Source organism: Ahaetulla prasina, chromosome 1 (genome assembly GCF_028640845.1).
Source record: "Ahaetulla prasina isolate Xishuangbanna chromosome 1, ASM2864084v1, whole genome shotgun sequence".
Lineage (NCBI taxonomy): Eukaryota > Metazoa > Chordata > Lepidosauria > Squamata > Colubridae > Ahaetulla > Ahaetulla prasina.
In genome coordinates, this window is record NC_080539.1 from 49,960,951 (window position 1) to 49,979,360 (window position 18,410).

At 38.2% G+C, this 18,410-nt stretch overlaps 1 protein-coding gene across 4 annotated transcripts in view; it reads right to left on the minus strand.

Annotated features, from left to right (window-relative positions):
• EPAS1 (endothelial PAS domain protein 1) overlaps positions 1-18,410 on the minus strand; it is a 129,517-nt gene that overhangs the window by 88,542 nt on the left and 22,565 nt on the right. Inside the window, exon 1 of one of the 4 annotated variants that reach the window (XM_058165207.1) lies at positions 11,897-12,087. The exons of 2 other annotated variants lie outside the window; for them this stretch is intronic. In XM_058165207.1, coding sequence (XP_058021190.1) covers positions 11,897-11,952 — 56 coding nt within the window. In that variant the 5' untranslated portion in view covers positions 11,953-12,087. Of the gene's footprint in view, positions 1-11,896; positions 12,088-18,410 lie in introns of those variants that run through there. One more of the 4 variants, XM_058165209.1, reaches the window with a different exon arrangement.

Below are 18,410 nucleotides of genomic sequence, written 5' to 3' on the forward strand. Positions count from 1 at the left end.
CCCATTAATTTAATATGGCTAGCTTTACTATAGTTTCAAATGCACCAATGCTAAGACAGGAATCAATGCGCCCAGGTCTTGAACATGGTGATGTTATCGTGAACCTGAGGACTGTAGCTGCTTTAAAAATGGGCAGAAGCCTAATGTGGAAATGTTTTTAATAAATAGAAATTATATTGATTAATGTGGTTTTTACTTCTGAACACAAATAAGCATGCCATTATATTCTAAATAGATTTATTTTATAGTAGCCTAGGGTGATGCAAGATGCACATATTTTTAACAATATAGATTTCAAGGAGGCATGCAAACATGCTCTATGACAGGGGTCTCCAACCTTGGCAACTTTAAGACTTGTGGACTTCAACTCCCAGAGTTCCTCAGCCAGGAAAGCTGGCTGATGAACTCTGGGAGTTGAAGTCCATAAGTTTTAAAGTTGCCAAGGTTGGAAACCCCTGCTCTATGACATTGTGATGTAAACCCTACTTGTTACTGGTACATTCTTTCATGAGACATTGGGATGAAAACAAGTATAGACCTTACATTGTGACGCACATTGCACAACTTTCCTATCATTACATTTAATGATACAAATGACAATGTATATTACTCACTTCTGGGGAAAGGGACCTGAATTTCATACAGCCCTACTTTACTTTAACCCCATTCCTCAGTAACCCCTTTGCTCACTTCAATTCCAAACCAATTCTTTCAAAGAACCCATATCCAATATTAAGCAGTTTTAAAAGAGATATATTAATCCTCATTGTTAATCTAGTTCTATTCTGCTCCCAGTCTGATACATGAAGAGCTATTAAGATGAACACACACACATACACATACACACACACACACACACACAGAGTTGAAAGAGGACAGACAATTATATTGGTTTTTCCTTCCTTCCCCATTGTCAGTACAATATGAAGTCACTATAAGGTATTCCTGACCAGCATTCCATATGCATCCATACTCTCTGAATCATATTTTGCACTTTGTATCCAGACTTACTCCTTGTTCTTTTAAGAAAGCTAGTTTGGTCTAGTACTTAAGATTCCAGTCCAGAAAGCAAGAGACTGAGTTATAGTAGGCTAGGTGACCTTAGGCCAGTTGCTCTTCTCTCAGACCAATCCACTATATAGTGTTGTTGTTGTTGGGAAAAATAGGAGATGGAAGGAGTATTATGCATGTTTGTCACCTTGAATTATTTATAAACAATAATAAAGGTGGAAAATAAATAAAATATTAAAAAGCTCTGTTTAAGAAAGAGTAGTTTCAGTGGCTATCTCTCCATTTTACCAATGGGGTATGAATAGAATAGAATAGAATAGAATAGAATAGAATAGAATAGAATAGAATAGAATAGAATAGAATAGAATACTTTATTGGCCAAGTGTGATTGGACACACAAGGAATTTGTCTTGGTGCATATGCTCTCGGTGTACATAAAAGAAAAGATACATTCGTCAAGAATCATAAGGTACAACACTTAATGATAGTCATAGGGAACAAATAAGATGGTAGCTAAAATAAATAAATAAATTATAAACAATAAAAACCCAGCAAAAGTAACTAAAAATATGATTACTGCAACTCAAAAAGCTTGGCTGAAGAAGAAAGAGAAACTGCACTGCTTATAGCTGGCATTGCATGCTGTAGTTGGATCTAAATTAAGTTCCTCTCCTCCCCATCCTTTTCATTATCCATTGAGATCAAAAGTCAAAGCTTTCCCAAAGAGTCAGGATGCCTGGCGTACATGCTGTCCCTTCGGAGATCCCATCATGTAGCCGTATAGAACAGAACAAACTCTCTTCCTTTCTGACAATCCCATGAGATCGAGCCCTTGTGAGTTCACTGTCATTGTAGAGGGCCTAGAAAACCAATCTGTTATATGACCTCCACTATCACAAAAGTCTCACTGGTTTTAAAGAATGCAGAGTGTTCTTATTTCAGATTAACACACAATATAAGAACTGATGTAAAATCCAGAAAAGGGGAAAGACTGTTATGTTCTCCCATTACATCAAATAACACAACCTCACTGAAATAAAATAAATAAATAAAATAAATAAATAAATAAAAATATAAGAACTGATGTAAAATCCAGAAAAGGGGAAAGACTGTTATGTTCTCCCATTACATCAAATAACACAACCTCACTGAAAGCATTTTTTTCCAATTTTCCATTCTGCCAAGGAACGAAATACTACTTTGGTGATCATGAAAACAAGTGGGCCAACATGACACACATACCCCTGTGCATGTCACAATGTAAAGGGAAAGTAAACAGTAACTACTTAACATAGTACTATTAATTATAGTATTATAGTTATGAATCTATGAAGTTGTTCCCTAAATTTCCTACGATTAAACTGTGATTCAATACAAAACCACAAAAAGCCAATAAAACATTGAAATGTTGAAATATTTTGCCCTTGTGATTTAATTATTTTATACCCAAAGCTCCTATTTAAGGAATATATTTTTAAGATTTGTCCCACTTAAAAAAAATCATAGAATACCATATAAAGTTTCATGTTCTCAACACTTCATCAAGAAAGGAAGTAAATAAAGAAGAAATGGAGAAGAAAAACTGAAATAATGGGCTCTACTTCTAGTTGCAATCTGATGAAATGTGAAAGGAGACTATAGATTTTCAAAGGAGGCTATAGATTTTCAAACAAAGTCCTACACCATTTTATGATCTGCTTTCAGGTGACAGTTTCAGGGTAACAATTCAAGAATTGTTGGGATGAAACAAAGAATAGCTCATTCTTTGCATTTAAATGCATAAAATCTAGATCAGGGGTGTTAAACTCAAGGCCTACAGGGTGCTTAGATCTGGTCCAAAGGGCTGCCCTGGAAACAGCAAAGGACCTGCCCACAGTGCCTCTACCAGCAAAAATGGAGCTCGGTAGGGCCACACAGGACCTTCCCAAGCTCTGCTTTTGACTGTGATGGCCTCCTGCAACCCTCTGTCAGCAAAAACAGAGCTCAAGAGGGCCACACTCAGCCCTCCCCAACTCCGTTTTTGCTGGCAGGCACCCCCAACATGAGAGATGTCAAGCGGCTCTCCTGAGTTTTGTCAGATGGTTGCAGGAGGCCGTTGCAGACGAAAACGGAGCTCGGGAGCCCATTTTCTCTGGCAGAGAACTTGGGCCACCACAGACACCCCCCAATATGAGTGATGTCATGCTGGCCACACCCACCCTGGCCATGCCCACCAGGCCCCGAGGTCAAACAGAACCCTGATGCAGCACTCAATGAAATTGAGTTTGACACCCCTGATCTAGATGTTACTCAGAAGCTCCATCTTTAGGTAAGAGGCACAAGATTCTTGATAGAAATAGAGACAAATGGATCATTTTGTTAGATGCACAAATATATTTTTATAAATACGAGTCAAAACTGAGTTCGTCATAAAGTCTTTAGAAAGAATATTACAAATCTTAGCTATTAGGGGGAAAAAACCATTCAGAAAATTTAATCCCAACCATATTGGGATTTAGGTACATAAAATCATCTTCTAAATTCTCTCTTTTACCAGCTGTTTTTCTGTTCAACATTAATAAATGTTACATTCCTACAAGAATTGTAGGCATTGTCTCTGGGTATGGTAACAGCAGTCAGGATACGTATGCCTTTTATCGCAAATCACATAATTTCTTCTTTAAAAGAATAGCAAACTGAACAGTAGAAATATGCATCTATGTCACTAATTTCAATTGTATTTAAAAAGTACTGCAAGTCTGATACAGAATTCTATTTCAATTTGGAAGCCATCCATCAACTATACATATCAATTCAAACCACATTCAAAATTAGAATTTCTCTTAACAAAGACTTTAATATATTAATTTTTGCCTGGCTTGTTAAATAGAAATAAAACTTTTCAGAAAACAAGTTGTTTTCTACTGAACTAGTCATATTAGGCTAATTTAATAGTTGTAAAGCAACATATAAGCACTACGCTCTTCAGAATTCTTCAGATTAGATAATAAAGACAAAAAATTCCTGTTCAGATATGATGTTTTCATGATCTCTGGGGATTTCCCAAAGGGGAGATTTAAGCACAACTGTACTTGAAAAGTATTAGTGTATTATATACCAGAACAATGAATTTGGGAGTTTTCATCAAATTTCTCAGTGAAAGAAATTTTTTCAACAGTTTTTTTTGGTGTAGAAAATTGTCAGAATTGTCCAACTGTTTTAGGTTCATCATTCAAGTATGCCTCAGAATGGCAGTAACTCACTTTTCTTTATTAGATTGCTTGTCAACCCAGAACTATTTTTTAACAGAAGCAATATCTTAGTACTTTTGCATCCTCCACAGCAAAGTTTCTCAACCTTGGCAACTGAGGAATATTCTGGAAGTTGAAATCCCAGATATTAAAGTTGCCACAATAGAAACTTTGTTTTACAGCAGGATGTCAAACTCAATTTCATTGAGGACCGGATCAGCATTGTGATTGTCCTCCGGGGGGATGGGGGGGAGGAGGAGCGTGGCCAGAGTGGTTGTGGCTGACTGGGCTTGGCCCGGAGGCGTGGCCAGTTTTACATTGCTCCCATGGGTGGTGCCTGGGGGGACGGGGGCAGGGTTGGGGAGGGAATCCAAGGGTCTGTAATGGGTGGGGCGGTGGGCAGGAGGCTCATCCTACAGGATGGTGTGGGCCAGGTCGAAGCGATGCAGGCTGGCCCCTTACAGTTTCCAGGACAGCCACGCAGGCCGAATCTGACGATGGGCTGTGGCCCATAAGGCTTGAGTTTGACACCCGTGCTCTACAGTATCTTGGGAGGTGACATACATCTCCCACAAAAAATGGTAGATAATATTTTATAAAATTCAGCAATATGGTCCTCTTTTCCTGCTGTAGGATATGAGAACTAAACAAATCTCAAATCATCTAAAAAACATTACTTCAATTTAGCTGTGGATATGTACAGCATAATCCATCTGAAGCATTGGCATTACCAATGTCTGTAAGAGGAAGATAAGCACACAGTTCATACCAGATAGACATTCCAGGCAAGCCTGTTCTCGGCTTTTCCCCCATTTTGGTGCATGGAATTGTCAAATTAATAATCCATATACTGATGACTGTATGATGGGTAGAAAAATTAGTTAATCAGAGTTTCTTTAGCATTCAGTTGGTAGAAAACAAGATCCAATGGTGCTGTGTTATTAGCAGCATGAAAACCACTGCCTAGCCTATTTTCTGGTTTGTCAAGATACAATGCTAATAGTAGTGTCTATTGTCTAATAGAAATAGACAATTAAACCATGTCGACAGCTATAAAAATATGTAAGGCTCATAAATATAACTGGGGGAGAGAGTGAGGAAAATAAAACCTCTAGTTTTACTTTAATCCCCTAGTTCTAGGTCTTTGATTCTTAAAAGCGGGGGGGGGGGGATCAGCAAATTCTTTTCTAAAACTGGTTTTCTCAATTGCATAAGTTGTCAGGTTTTGAAAAAGTGATGATCAACTATGCAATTTCAAACAATGATATTATTATTTAAGCCATGAAAGGATCATTTAGACCCTCCAAAGTGTTGGGATTCTAACTATTAGTTTTCAGTGAGGAATAGGGATTATGGGAACTATAGTCACTGCACTGCCTAGGTAGTGTCAATCCAATTATTGAGAATAATAAAATTACAAATAAAATTACAAAAACTGAAAGTATTTTTCTGTAAACATATGGGGCTTTACTATTTTACTATTTTGGTGTCAATAGAAAAGCATATATGAGGAAGTTGTGCTATTGTGATAAAATACACAAGATAAAGTGTATAGGGTTTCCTGCCTGGGCAGGGGGTTGGACTAGAAGGCCTCCAAGGTCCCTTCCAACTCTGATGTTATGTTATGTTATGTTAAAGTCTAAGTGTGACATTCTACCAATAGAAGGTTCTACCAGGAAAAAAAATCTTCCATCCTTCTGCAACCTTCGGAGCACCCCACATAAATTGATCCAGAGAGGAGAGGCCCTGTAGAAGTCATTTTTAAACTAAAGGGACCAGTCTGAAATAATGTCATCACCCCAACAAAATAACCAACTCTATTGTTTTACACAAGCATCTAATAATAATAATAACAACAACAGAGTTGGAAGGGACCTTGGAGGCCTTCTAGTCCAACCCCCATGCCCAGGCAGGAAACCCTACACCATCTCAGACAGATGGTTATCCAACATTTTCTTAAAAATTTCCAGTGTTGGAGCATTCACAACTTCTGCAGGCAAGTTGTTCCACTTATTAATTGTTCTAACTGTCAGGAAATTTCTCCTTACTTCTAGGTTGCTTCTCTCCTTGATTAGTTTCCACCCATTGCTTCTTGTTCTACCCTCAGGTGCACTGGAGAATAGTTTGACTCCCTCTTCTTTGTGGCAACCTCTGAGATATTGGAATACTGCTATCATGTCTCCCCTAGTCCTTCTTTTCATTAAACTAGGCATACCGAGTTCCTGCAACCGTTCTTCATGTGTTTTAGCCTCCAGTCCCCTAATCATCTTTGTTGCTCTTCTCTGCACTCTTTCTAGAGTCTCAGCATCTTTTTTACATCGTGGCGACCAAAACTGAATGCAATATTCCAAGTGTGGCCTTACCAAAGCATTATAAAGTGGCACTAACACTTCACGTGATCTTGATTCTATCCCTCTGTTTATGCAGCCCAGAACTGTGTTGGCTTTTTTAGCAGCTGCTGCACACTGCTGGCTCATTTCAGCAACAACACTCCCAGACTTGATCCTTGACTCACAAACAAGCAATATTACAAATTGTTCCATTATACTCAGGCTACGCCCAAATTACTCCCGGTTTAAAGAACAAGTGCTGTAGAACAAATCTAGAGGAGAGACAAAAACTTCAAGAAAAAGAAGGGAAAAGTGGTAGACCAAAGCCCTCTTAATAAAATATTGGATGTAATCCATATGCAATAACTGAGACTCAAACTACTAGGCGGAAGTATTTCAATATTATCCTATGTATGACCCTAAATTGCACTATTGAATATCACGTGTATTATTCATTTAGCATTTAAACACATACTAGGTAAAACAGTGTTCTTTGAATCAGACAGAAGAACTTGGGTAAAGTGACTGCAACATTTGTCTTTAACATTTCTTTTTAATGAATCCTGTTGAACCCCAAGACCACTAAAAAGACCATAACTTTGGAAGACTTCTGCTTCTCCTTCCCTGTGCTATAAGGCAAAGGGAAATGTTACTGTTATGATCCATATACAGATTAGAAAAAGGAGTGGCAGGTAATAAAAAACTATAGTATAACAAAAAATAAAACACCAGAAAGAGAAGACAAGGACAGTTCTGTTAAAGGTGAGTTATATATGATGGGGAAAGTAATAATATTGAGAGTGGAAACTATATTATTGTTGGTAATTAAGGAAATAGAATTAACAAAATATGAAAAAGAATTGATTAGAATTATGATTATAATAGGTAGAATTATAATAGCTAGATATTGGAAATTAGATGTGATTTTTAGAATAGAAGAGTGGAATTCTGAAATGTGGAAATTAGCCATAAATGATAAAATGACATGTGATATTAAAATTAGAAGTGGTGTGTATAAAGAAGATATTTTCTGGAAGACTTGGAAACCATTCGTGGACTATGCGCTTGGAAAATTGGACGCTTCGGTACCTGTACCTCGAGAACGTGGATTTTGGCAATTATGAGGACATATCCGAAGACCCAAATCTTCCTTTTTTTTATGTATAGCACAAGGGTGTAATAATGTATTTTTTTTTTGTTGTTGGAAAAAAGTAATAAAAATAAAAAATAAAAAATAAAGGTGAGTTATATAATATATTTAGGGGGCATGGTGGCCTAGCAGTTAAGCTGGGCTTATCAACTGGAAGGTTGGCAATTTGAGATCCAAGCACCATGTGATGTAAGCTGTAAGAAAAAATAATATGGGTCCTTTTAAATAGAGACACAAAAACCATGCACAAGGGCTCCTGCCTAATACTGAGAAACAGAACTGGTATGAAACACTTTCGCAAACAGTTAAAATAAAAGGTATGTAACCAGTTGTAAATATTTTATTTTGTATTATAAATTAATGCTGATCTGCTAGTTTCAGGGGTGGGCTTCAAAAATTTTAGGAAGTGGTTCTCTGCCCGGTTGCTGGGTTGGCGTGGCTATGGCAGGCATGGCTTAGTCAGCCTCCTGCACCACAGTGTGTGGGGGTTGCCCTTTCCGGGCTCCGGAGGCTTTCCTTGAACCTCCAGGAGGGCAAAAACGGTCTCCTTGGGCTCTGGAGGCCCTCTGGAGGCCAGAACCGGGCCTACCGGAAGTTCCCAAACTTCCGGTAGGCCCGTTTTTCTCCCTCCCTGAGTCTCTGTGCGTGCCCTGCTCTTACCTGCATCCAAAATGGGCCACGTGGGGACTCCTGGGAGGGGTGGGCAGGCCAGCCAGGAGTGGGATTTGGGAGTTCTCTGAACTGCACAGAATCTTAGCTAGAGGTTCTCCCGAACCCCTGAGATCCCCCAGCAGCCCACCCCTAGCTAGTTTTTGTTATTTCTGATTCTGGATGTTGTTCTTTCCAGAACTGTTGCATTCTTTTCAGATATCTTCTTCGACTTGATTTGTAATAACAAATCATTATTCCTTTTGTTTTCAATCTTCGTACATTTGTGATGAGTAATTAACTTTTCTTCCAGTACTTTAATTCCAGAGCAATTGGCCCTGGCTGTTCAGCCAGAGTCTTGTAGCCCACTTGCCACTAGATATCCAAAAATTCCAACCTCTGATGCAGCCCTTTTAACCCAGGTGACAAGTGCTCTGGTATAGATTTCTGTAAGTTAAGTTTCACCATATTGTTTATGGGAGAGACACTCTGTCCGGTTCCTCTGATGGGACCTGTCCAGTTTTGTTGACTCTCTGGTATAACTCTCATCTTTGTCAGAGCGTGTGTCAGGGTTCCAAGTAACACGCCCAATGAAATCAAACTCTGAGGCTTGCAGTTCCCCAAAGCTAACTTTTATTGGAGATGTCATATTGGCACATCTGTGGAAAACCCGAACCTGAGATCTTCTGGGTTTTCCTCACCCAAAAGAAAGTTCAAGACCTTGTCCACTTCTCCCTCATGTCCACCACTGCTCCAATCAGTTCCTTCACGTATTTATGACAACCTCCACGTTCTTCTCTGCACAGCTGTCGGATACCATGGCCTTGAACTTCTCTGTGAAGTTTTGTTATGGCTAATTCTACTTCACTCATGCAATCCCCCCTCCCAACTTCCCACGGTAGGATTGTGGCAGGCCTGGATCCTGAAGGCACGAAGGTAATATGGCTTCCAGGCCTGACAGCTTGAATACCCCACAATCACATCAAGGTAGTGCTCCATTGGAAGGAAATTATTATTATTATGGTTGGCAGCATAGTCAGCCAGATGTTTAGTTTGAATTTGGCATTTTTATCTATTGAGTCCTCATTATTATTTTAAAAATACAGTACAAATGGTACTACTTAAGAGATCCTACTGAAAAAGAAAGTGACAAGACAACTAAAAGCTACTATGAAACCCAGATTTTTATCAAGAATCGAATAAATGCAGTGAAAACATCTGGCACATTTGTCTGATAGGAGTATTTCATAGAATAAGTGCCACTGCTAGAAGCTCTTTATGAAAACTCCTGATGTATTTTTAATCTCATGTCTTTAATTTATTTAATGACATGGCTTTCTTCAACAGAGAATAGCATGATGGGCTAAATGCCTGTATACGTGAAGCCCCATCCTTCAATCCATAAAGCATTCATTATTTATCATAGAGTGATCTTTTTTCTAAGTGATATCTTACCTCTCTAACCCTTTATATGAAAGAGAACTGCTATAAAAATTATGGTGGCAATTGTCTTACTGTAGTTGGAAAAATCTTTTAGCCTATCAACAGAAAACATGTTTACTTTTTCTTTTGCATTGTTTTGCATTGAACAATGCAAAAACAACTTCCCAACAAAAATAGCTTTGTGTACCATTGATAAAAGGAGCATCATATCTTAGTGACCCAAGCAACAACTCTTAAGAATTATATAGAAAGTAAAGACAATTCTAATAAATACATAAACTAAGACCTGTTCTGCCTGTCATACTATATCCTTTTGCCTGAAAACCCTTCTTGTGACCTTTATATGTAGTCAAAGTTAGCCAGCATTAATCTCAACTTCAGAAGTCTACTTGCCATTAATATAATGTCAGTTGTTCAATGCCTAGAATCCAAATAGAGGAGAATGTGGCTAAACCTCAGGTTGATTTCAATCAAAGTCAGGTCTGTTATACCAACAAGAACCTATTAATTGCTTTAAGCTTTGTTTCTGAAAGCCACACTGGAGATATAAAGAATTTAAACACTAAGAAGACAGCAGCCCACAAAGTAGAAAACATCCAGCATTTAGCAACCCAACCCCTTTTATCTTTAAGCTCAGACATGTTCTGACAGACTTATCTGCTACAGTCCGCCTTTGGTAGAAGGCAGTATCTTTGTGACCTGGCTGCAGCAAGAGGGATGGAGACATGAAGCTCCAATCAAGATATCCCTCCCAATGCCTCTTGCTTCTGAGACCTGACACTTGCACTAACTGGAACTGGCATAAAGTACAGTACTACTGTTACATAAGGAGAATAGGTGTTTCCCCGCCCCTGAGAGCTGATTACTTTGAATAGCTATGCAGATCGCATGTAACTATAGCTATTTATTTATTTATTTATTTATTTATTTATTCGTTCGTCGTAAAAAATATATACAAGTATAACATAGAGGATTATATAATATATAAACATATATATGAGGAGAAACAAGGTACTATAAACACACACATATATATAGGGGAAGAAACAATAGGACAGGAATGGAAGGCACATTTGTGCTCTTATGCACGCCCCTTAGAGTCCTCTTAGGAAACTGGTGAGGTCAACCGTGGATAGATTAGAGTAAAACTTTTGGGGTTATGAGAAGAAACCACAGAGTCAGGTAATGCATTCCAAGCATATATAATTCTGTTACAGAAATCGTGTTTTCTGCAAATATATATATAACTATATATAACTATAGCTATAAAAACAGATCGCATGTAATTATTAAAAAAAGACAGAAAAAAACCCCAGCCTTTCTCATAGTATAAATTTGAGTATTTTGTCAGAAGTTTAAAAATAGTCACCCGTTCTTCCTATTAAACAGTTAACCATTGGTTCAAATACAATACACAGTAATAATTGCATAGTATTTAAAATGCCTCCTGTATTCATGGCAGAATTCCTCCCCAAACGTTAAGGCAATATATTCAATTATCTATTTGATATATAATTGACTCAACTACTGCCTTAAAGCAATAGATTCAATTATGACTTTAGAATTTGGGGAAGTAAAGAAAAAAAGCTGAATTTGCCATCACATATACCTAACAGAATATAAAATTTCACATAAGCTTTAGAATGTTGCTTGACATTTAACTGACAGACATATAGATTGTGTAGTTTGCTTTTAACCATTCAGTGCTTTAAAGACAATATGTATCCCTGTGCACTTTAGTAAAAAAAACAAACCTAGATATATTTTATTGGGATTCCTGTTTTATACACCTGTCTTTTCTTAAAATTTGTCTCTCTTTTTTCTTTTCTTAAAAAAAGGACCACTATCACCACTATTAGTGTTTATTCAGCATTGTGAACTTTGCTACTTTGCAAACTGAGAACTGCAGTATGAATTTTTCAAGCGGGGAAAACCATGGTGTAAAGGGAGGAAGGGAGGAAACATGGGAAAAACATGCGTAACTCTAGCTATATAAACATTTACTTTACATGAGAATTACAAGGGGAGATTAAAGGCCTTGTGGAAGAGGTGGATTTTGAAAAGAATAGGCTTGAGGATCTCACCTGTGCCCCAGTCTTAATTGTTTTTCTTTCTTCTTCCTACGCAGTTGCTCAGCCATCTTCTCCCTCTGGCCAGACTTGATGAGGAAACTTCAACAACGTTAAGGAAGACTGGCAGAAGCCATGGCTGCTTGCTAACTCACTCCCCTCTCCTTCTTGACTTTATCTGGGATCAGACTAAAACTTGGCTCCAGTCCACAGGTACTCAGAGGGCGATATGGGCCAGCAGCAGCCTCTCATCTCTGCCGTTGGCTCCAAAAAGCAGCTGAGTGGCAAAAGTGATGAGAAGTAAAAGCAGCCCCAGCCCTCAACCTAAATAAATAGATGGATATAACCCCCCCACCCCTCCATGGCATGTTTAGACTATGTATCATCCACAGAAACATGAAACTAATTAAACACATGGAAACAACCCTAGTGATTTCTGTAATATCAATGTGACACCACCTTCTCTTCTACCTTGCCAGCACAATCCTGCAGAACAGCAGCTGCTCTTTTCAGAAGGCCGTTCAAGATCATGGAAGCTCTTAGTCTAGAAAAGCTGGCACCTCAAAGTTAGAATAGAATAGAATTTTTTATTGGCCAAGTGTGATTGGACACACAAGGAATTTGTCTTGGTGCATATGCTCTCAGTGTACATAAAAGAAAAGATACCTGCATCAAGAATTCTAAGGTACAACACTTAATGATAGTCATAGGTACAAATAAGCAATCAGGAAACAATATCAATATAAATCTTAAGGATACAAGCAACAAAGTTACAGTCATACAGTCATAAGTGGGAGGAGATGGGTGATGGGAACAATGAGAAGATAAATAATAGTGCAGATTTAGTAAATAGTTCGACAGCGTTGAGGGAATTATTTGTTTAGCAAAGTGATGGCATTTGGGAAGAAACTGTTCTTGTGTCTAGTTGTTCTGGTGCACAGTGCTCTATAGCGTCATTTTGAGGGTAGGAGTTGAAACAGTTTATGTCCAGGATGTGAGGGGTCTGTAAATATTTTCACAGTCCTCTTTTTGACTCATGCAATATACAGGTCCTCAATGGAAGGCAGGTTGGTAGCAACTGTTTTTTCTGCAGTTCTAATTATCCTCTGAAGTCTTTGTCTGTCTTGTTGGGTTGCAGAACCGAACCAGACAGTTATAGAGGTACAGATGACAGACTCAATAATTCCTCTGTAGAACTGTATCAACAGCATTACAAAGATATTGAAAATGAAATAGCATACCAAATTCTGGAACTGGGAACTGCCTGCCAATAACTGTTAAAATCTGGGGATGGGGTTTGGAGGTAGGGGGCTGTGAATATTGGAATCCCTGTTCAGAGTATTGCATGAATGTCAGTTCCTGGTCATCTATTAACGTTTGATTGAAATTTAACTGAATTGTTTTATCCTCTGCTTTGTACATCTCCTAAATCCTCTGCATTGTACATCTCCTAAAATCAATTTTTGAGTTGGGTGCCCATGCAAAAATATATAAATAAATAAATGCCACCAGAATTGAGATTTCAAAAATTCAGATGATAACTGGATGGCAACAAAGAAGGCATACTTGCTGCCATCCAGTGGTCATTTTGCCATGCAAATATGGTAGCTGTAGAAGTAACTATCCAAGAACACTCAATATATAAATATATAAAATATAACTGTTTGAGGGAGATGGGTGGTTCAAAAATGCAATGAAACAATCAATAAGAGAAGGACTTGATGGACAAGATGCTTCATGGAACCTTCAAAGGAATATAACTAACATATTATTGTAACATGTAGCAATTTCTAAAAGATGGGACTGCCTTCCTATCACCTAACAGAAAACCAAAGTTGCTTGGTATCTGTCATGGCCATACTGCTGAGCTCAACAGAATTTGTACATAGAATATATCTATTTTTTCCTGTTTCCTTTTTATTATGATAGTACAAATCTCTAAACATGTTTAGAGATTTGTACAAAATGTTATTTTGCTACCATGATATTTATATAACACACTTAATTCTTAATTTTCTGTGTATTGTTGCTTGGTATATTTTCCTCTGTGTGTTTGTGTGTAAATATACGTCTGTGTCTATGTGTATGTACATATTAGTAGAAGAAAATGTAAACGAACAAAACAAGGTCAACAAATTAAAACAATAAAAAAGCAAGGAATAAAAATAGCTTTTAAGAAAGCTATTAAGTTCCTGACTTCCCTTTTTTATACATCTGCTAATTTGCAATATTTATAAGCATTTAGGTCCCCTTAAAAATCAAACTGTATATGATTAAATTTACTAATCATATACTTTTTTTTAAAGGGGGCCTAAATGCTTTACTGAGTTGCATGATATATTGTATATATGGAAATCATTCTTGCTTAAAATTAGACTTCTAGTGTGTGCGTGTGTGTGTGTACACATGCACATGCGCAGACATACACACATACTGTTAGTTTTGCCATTGCTGCATGGTTTCCAAGTTTAAGTTCACAAATTATCATGTTATTTATCATGTTATTTCCCCTTCTCCTTATTATATTTATAATACTCTGCAATTGTCCCAGATTAGACTGAAATAGAAATAGTTCAAGAAGTGCCATAACTTTTGGCAAAGTCTTCTCTCCAGACTATATGTCATACAAAGGCAACTATTTGTCACCAAAAAAAAAAAAAAACATCCACCCCCATTAAAATAAAATGCATTGGGATTTTTTGGGGGTTTTTTTGGGGGTTTTTTTTTTGCATTTATATCCCGCCCTTCTCCGAAGACTCAGGGCGGCTTACACTGTGTTAAGCAATAGTCTTCATCCATTTGTATATTATATACAAAGTCAACTTTTTATTGCCCCCAACAATCTGGGTCCTCATTTTACCTACCTTATAAAGGATGGAAGGCTGAGTCAATCTTGGGCCTGGTGGGACTAGAACCTGCAGTAATTGCAAGCAGCTCTGTTAATAACAGACTGTCTTACCAGTCTGAGCCACAGCGGTTTGATTCATTCTGTATTTATTTTTCAACGGGACGTTTATTGATTCATTTTGGTAGACCATTTGTTATGTAGCTTTGGCTTCTTGTATTATGTGAGCTGAACCTTTAATATTTGTAAATCATGATTCTTTTCTTCTTCTTCTTTTTTGCTGTGAACCCAATTTCCTCTAGTTTATTTAATAAAAAATGATTCAATTAGCTATGAATCCCATCACAGTACCTACAGTTATGGTCCTTGATTTACAATTACAACAGCGTGTTTAACAATGGTTCAAAATTGCAACATCCTCAGACTTACAACCCGTCCTCAAGATTACCACCCCTGTAGTCACAGTATTGCAATTCAGACACAAGGTAACCGGCTGGTATTTATGATGGTTGCAGCATGTTGCAGTCACAGGATGTAATCTGTGACCTTCACAGCTGGCTTCGTTTAAGCTGGATTTGCTTAATGACCATAGGATTCATTTAACAACCATGCAACTTGAGTAATGACCACGGTGATCAATTTAATGACCACAGTAAAAATAGTCCTAAAATCGTGTCCAGTCACATGGTAATTTCACGTTATAGCCGTACAAAATTACGATGGAAATTCTGGTCCCAATTGTGGTTGTAAGTAGGGAACTACCTGTAGACCAGTGATTCTCAACCTTTTTTTGGCTAGCCCCACCTAAGCATCTCTAAAATCCTGATGCCCCCCCCTCCTGGTGACATATAATTCTTACTATTCAGAAAGTGAACTCCTACTCATGTGGAAGAAGCCTAAAAGGCCATTAACTTGATTTAAATAAGGTTCCAAATTGCCCCCATTAAAAATCAAATTGCCCCCCTGTGGAGCATAGGCCCCACAGTGGGAACCACTGACGTAGACTCTTTCATGCTTTGCAGGGCACGTTATGGCTATCCTCCCTAGTTGAACTCATTTTAAGGGATTGTCAGGAGCATTAAGTGGTAAAATCAGTGTTTTAAATATTTGCAACCCATTTGGAGTTCTTATGGCACCCATTTTGCTCCTTCAATCCATCCCACATATTCCCAATAGAAAAAAGCCAAAGCAATTGGCCCCATACTAAGAGATACAAAAAGGGTGATGGTATCTTCTCCAGACTCACTTTTTTTTTTTTACTACCCCAGCTGGTGTGATATGTGGATCGATTCTGGTTTGATAGTGCTGTAGTATTTCCTAGAAATAGCTGTCAGTATTTCATCTTAGATACTGAGAGTGACTACGTGAGAGGTTAGCTCTAGCATAGATTATGTACATCTGACATCTTTTCTGGTTGGCATCTTAAAGCTGATGAATTCAACTCTGCATGACAAGTGTTGTTCTACAGCTACCTCTATGACCCAGATCTACTTTCTTTAAACTGGTACCTTTAGGTTATGGTCTCCATCAGGGGTGAAATCTACTTACCTTCCCAACCGGTTCAGAAGTGCATGTGCCGCGCATCACATGTGCGCTTGGACCCTCTGCGCATGTGCAAACCCTTCTGCGCATGCACAGAGGGTAAAAAACAGATTTCTTCCTGGTTAAAACCAGGAAGTAATGACGACTGGGCAGGTGGGCAGAGCCTCGCACCGCCATCACTACTGGTTCCCTGAACCACTGGCCGCTATAGCTACTGGTTCTCTGAACCACTGGCCGCTATTGCTACCGGTTCGGCCGAACTGGGCCAAACCAGGAGCATTTCACCCCTGGTCTCCATCTAACAATTCAAAAGGTAACAGACTCACTGTTATTTATGGGACCAAAGTCAGATATATCAGAAGGGTACCAAGGTGGGGAAGACTTCATCATCATTGATTGGTTCCTGATTGCTTATTTGTACCCTATGTCTAGCATTAAGTCATGTACCTTAGAATTCTTGTTGAACATATCTTTTCTTTTATGTACACTGAGAGCATATGTACCAAGACAAATTCCTTGTGTGTCCAATCACACTTGGCCAATAAAAAATTCTATTCTATATAATTCAATTCAATTCAATTCAATTCAATTCTATTCTATTCTATTCTATTCTCAGAACTTCGAACAGCAGTCACCTATGTGAGCAGTGCAACTTAATTATGTCACCTGAAGTGACCCATGGCAGCTTCACAAGGGATCAGACCTTTTGGTTGAGCCTGAGCCTTTAATGTGCTCTGTTAGCATCACAGGCAGCTCCAGCAAATGCACAAAGTTATAACAAACAGCAAGGAAATATTATGCAAGACCACAGGAAGTCACAGGAGACAGTATTCTGGGCAGACCTGGCAAGACGTCTGTGTGAACTCCAGCTAACAACAGACTTCGATCATTGGCGCCAAACTGAGCAGAGAACATTTCTAATGCTGCTGTGGATAAAACACCACATGTTTTTGCCAGTGGGCTCTGCTCCAGAACGCTGTGTACCTGACAAAAATCAGATATGCTCAGGTCTCTCTTTTCAATCTCTCTCACTCCCAGCTGGGAAGAAAGGAGAGGAAGAAAGTGCAAGTAATTCATTTAGTTTTTGTAAGAATGGACAAATTCGTTTGTCATCCCACTAGGTAGCAGCACTTAGCTAGATTAGGTCAACCTCAACAAGTTAAGATTCATTAGGCCTCATTAGAGGTTGGATGGGAGACCAACAGGAAACCTCAGATATACAAGCTAGAAAAAGGAAATAGCAAAGCACTTCTTCCTGTTGCCAAAAACCCCCTGCAGGGATGTATCTATGCAGTTATGAGAAGTAAAGACTAGCCCATGGGTCTTTACAAATTCATTGCACTAATACTGTATTTGCTAATTAAGACTTCCCTCTTTAATGGTGGTTAATAATTTTACAAAACAGAAAATAAATAAGCCATTTTTGGCAGTTTATGCTTATCTTCAATGAACCTTTGTTCCACTGTTCTACCAAATTCTCTGCTAAAGCAAACCAACTCTATAAACATGTTGCTTTTTTAATTTCTTGGCAATTGCAGCAATATTTGGGATATTTCTAGACCAGGCTTGCTTGCACACATGTATTGTACTCTAGAGACCCACAAGTCAATACCTGGTTTCTTTAGAGAACCACACTGAGAAGTCTGCTGCCAAACCTAGTTGCACAGAGCCACATTCTCCTTTGTAGTAATTAGTTAGATTTACAGCATTGTGCTGTACCATCATTTATAATAACATGACTTGTTGAGTAAGTCACAGTTACAGCATTTATATACAACACTTTATTATCGATTAGTGTTTATAACCCACAATGGCTGATGTCAGCCATCAGGCTAAGCCAAAGCCAAACTAAACACATTTTTGGATTCTATAAATGAGGAGAACCAGCCTCTGAAATCAGCATTTGCTCTTCAAAGGAAACCTGAATTTGACCCAGCTGCTGCTCTTGATCATGTGAGCAAAATTCCTATATAACCTTACATTAAAAACATTTATGGAGTTCTATTGGTTCTACTTTATCTTTCATTGTTAGGGAAAGATACATAGGCTACATCAAATATACTTTAAGAGGAAAAAGAGAAAAAAACAATGTAATCTTGACACAGCAGCTTTGGTTCTGGATCCATGCAAAAGATAATACCG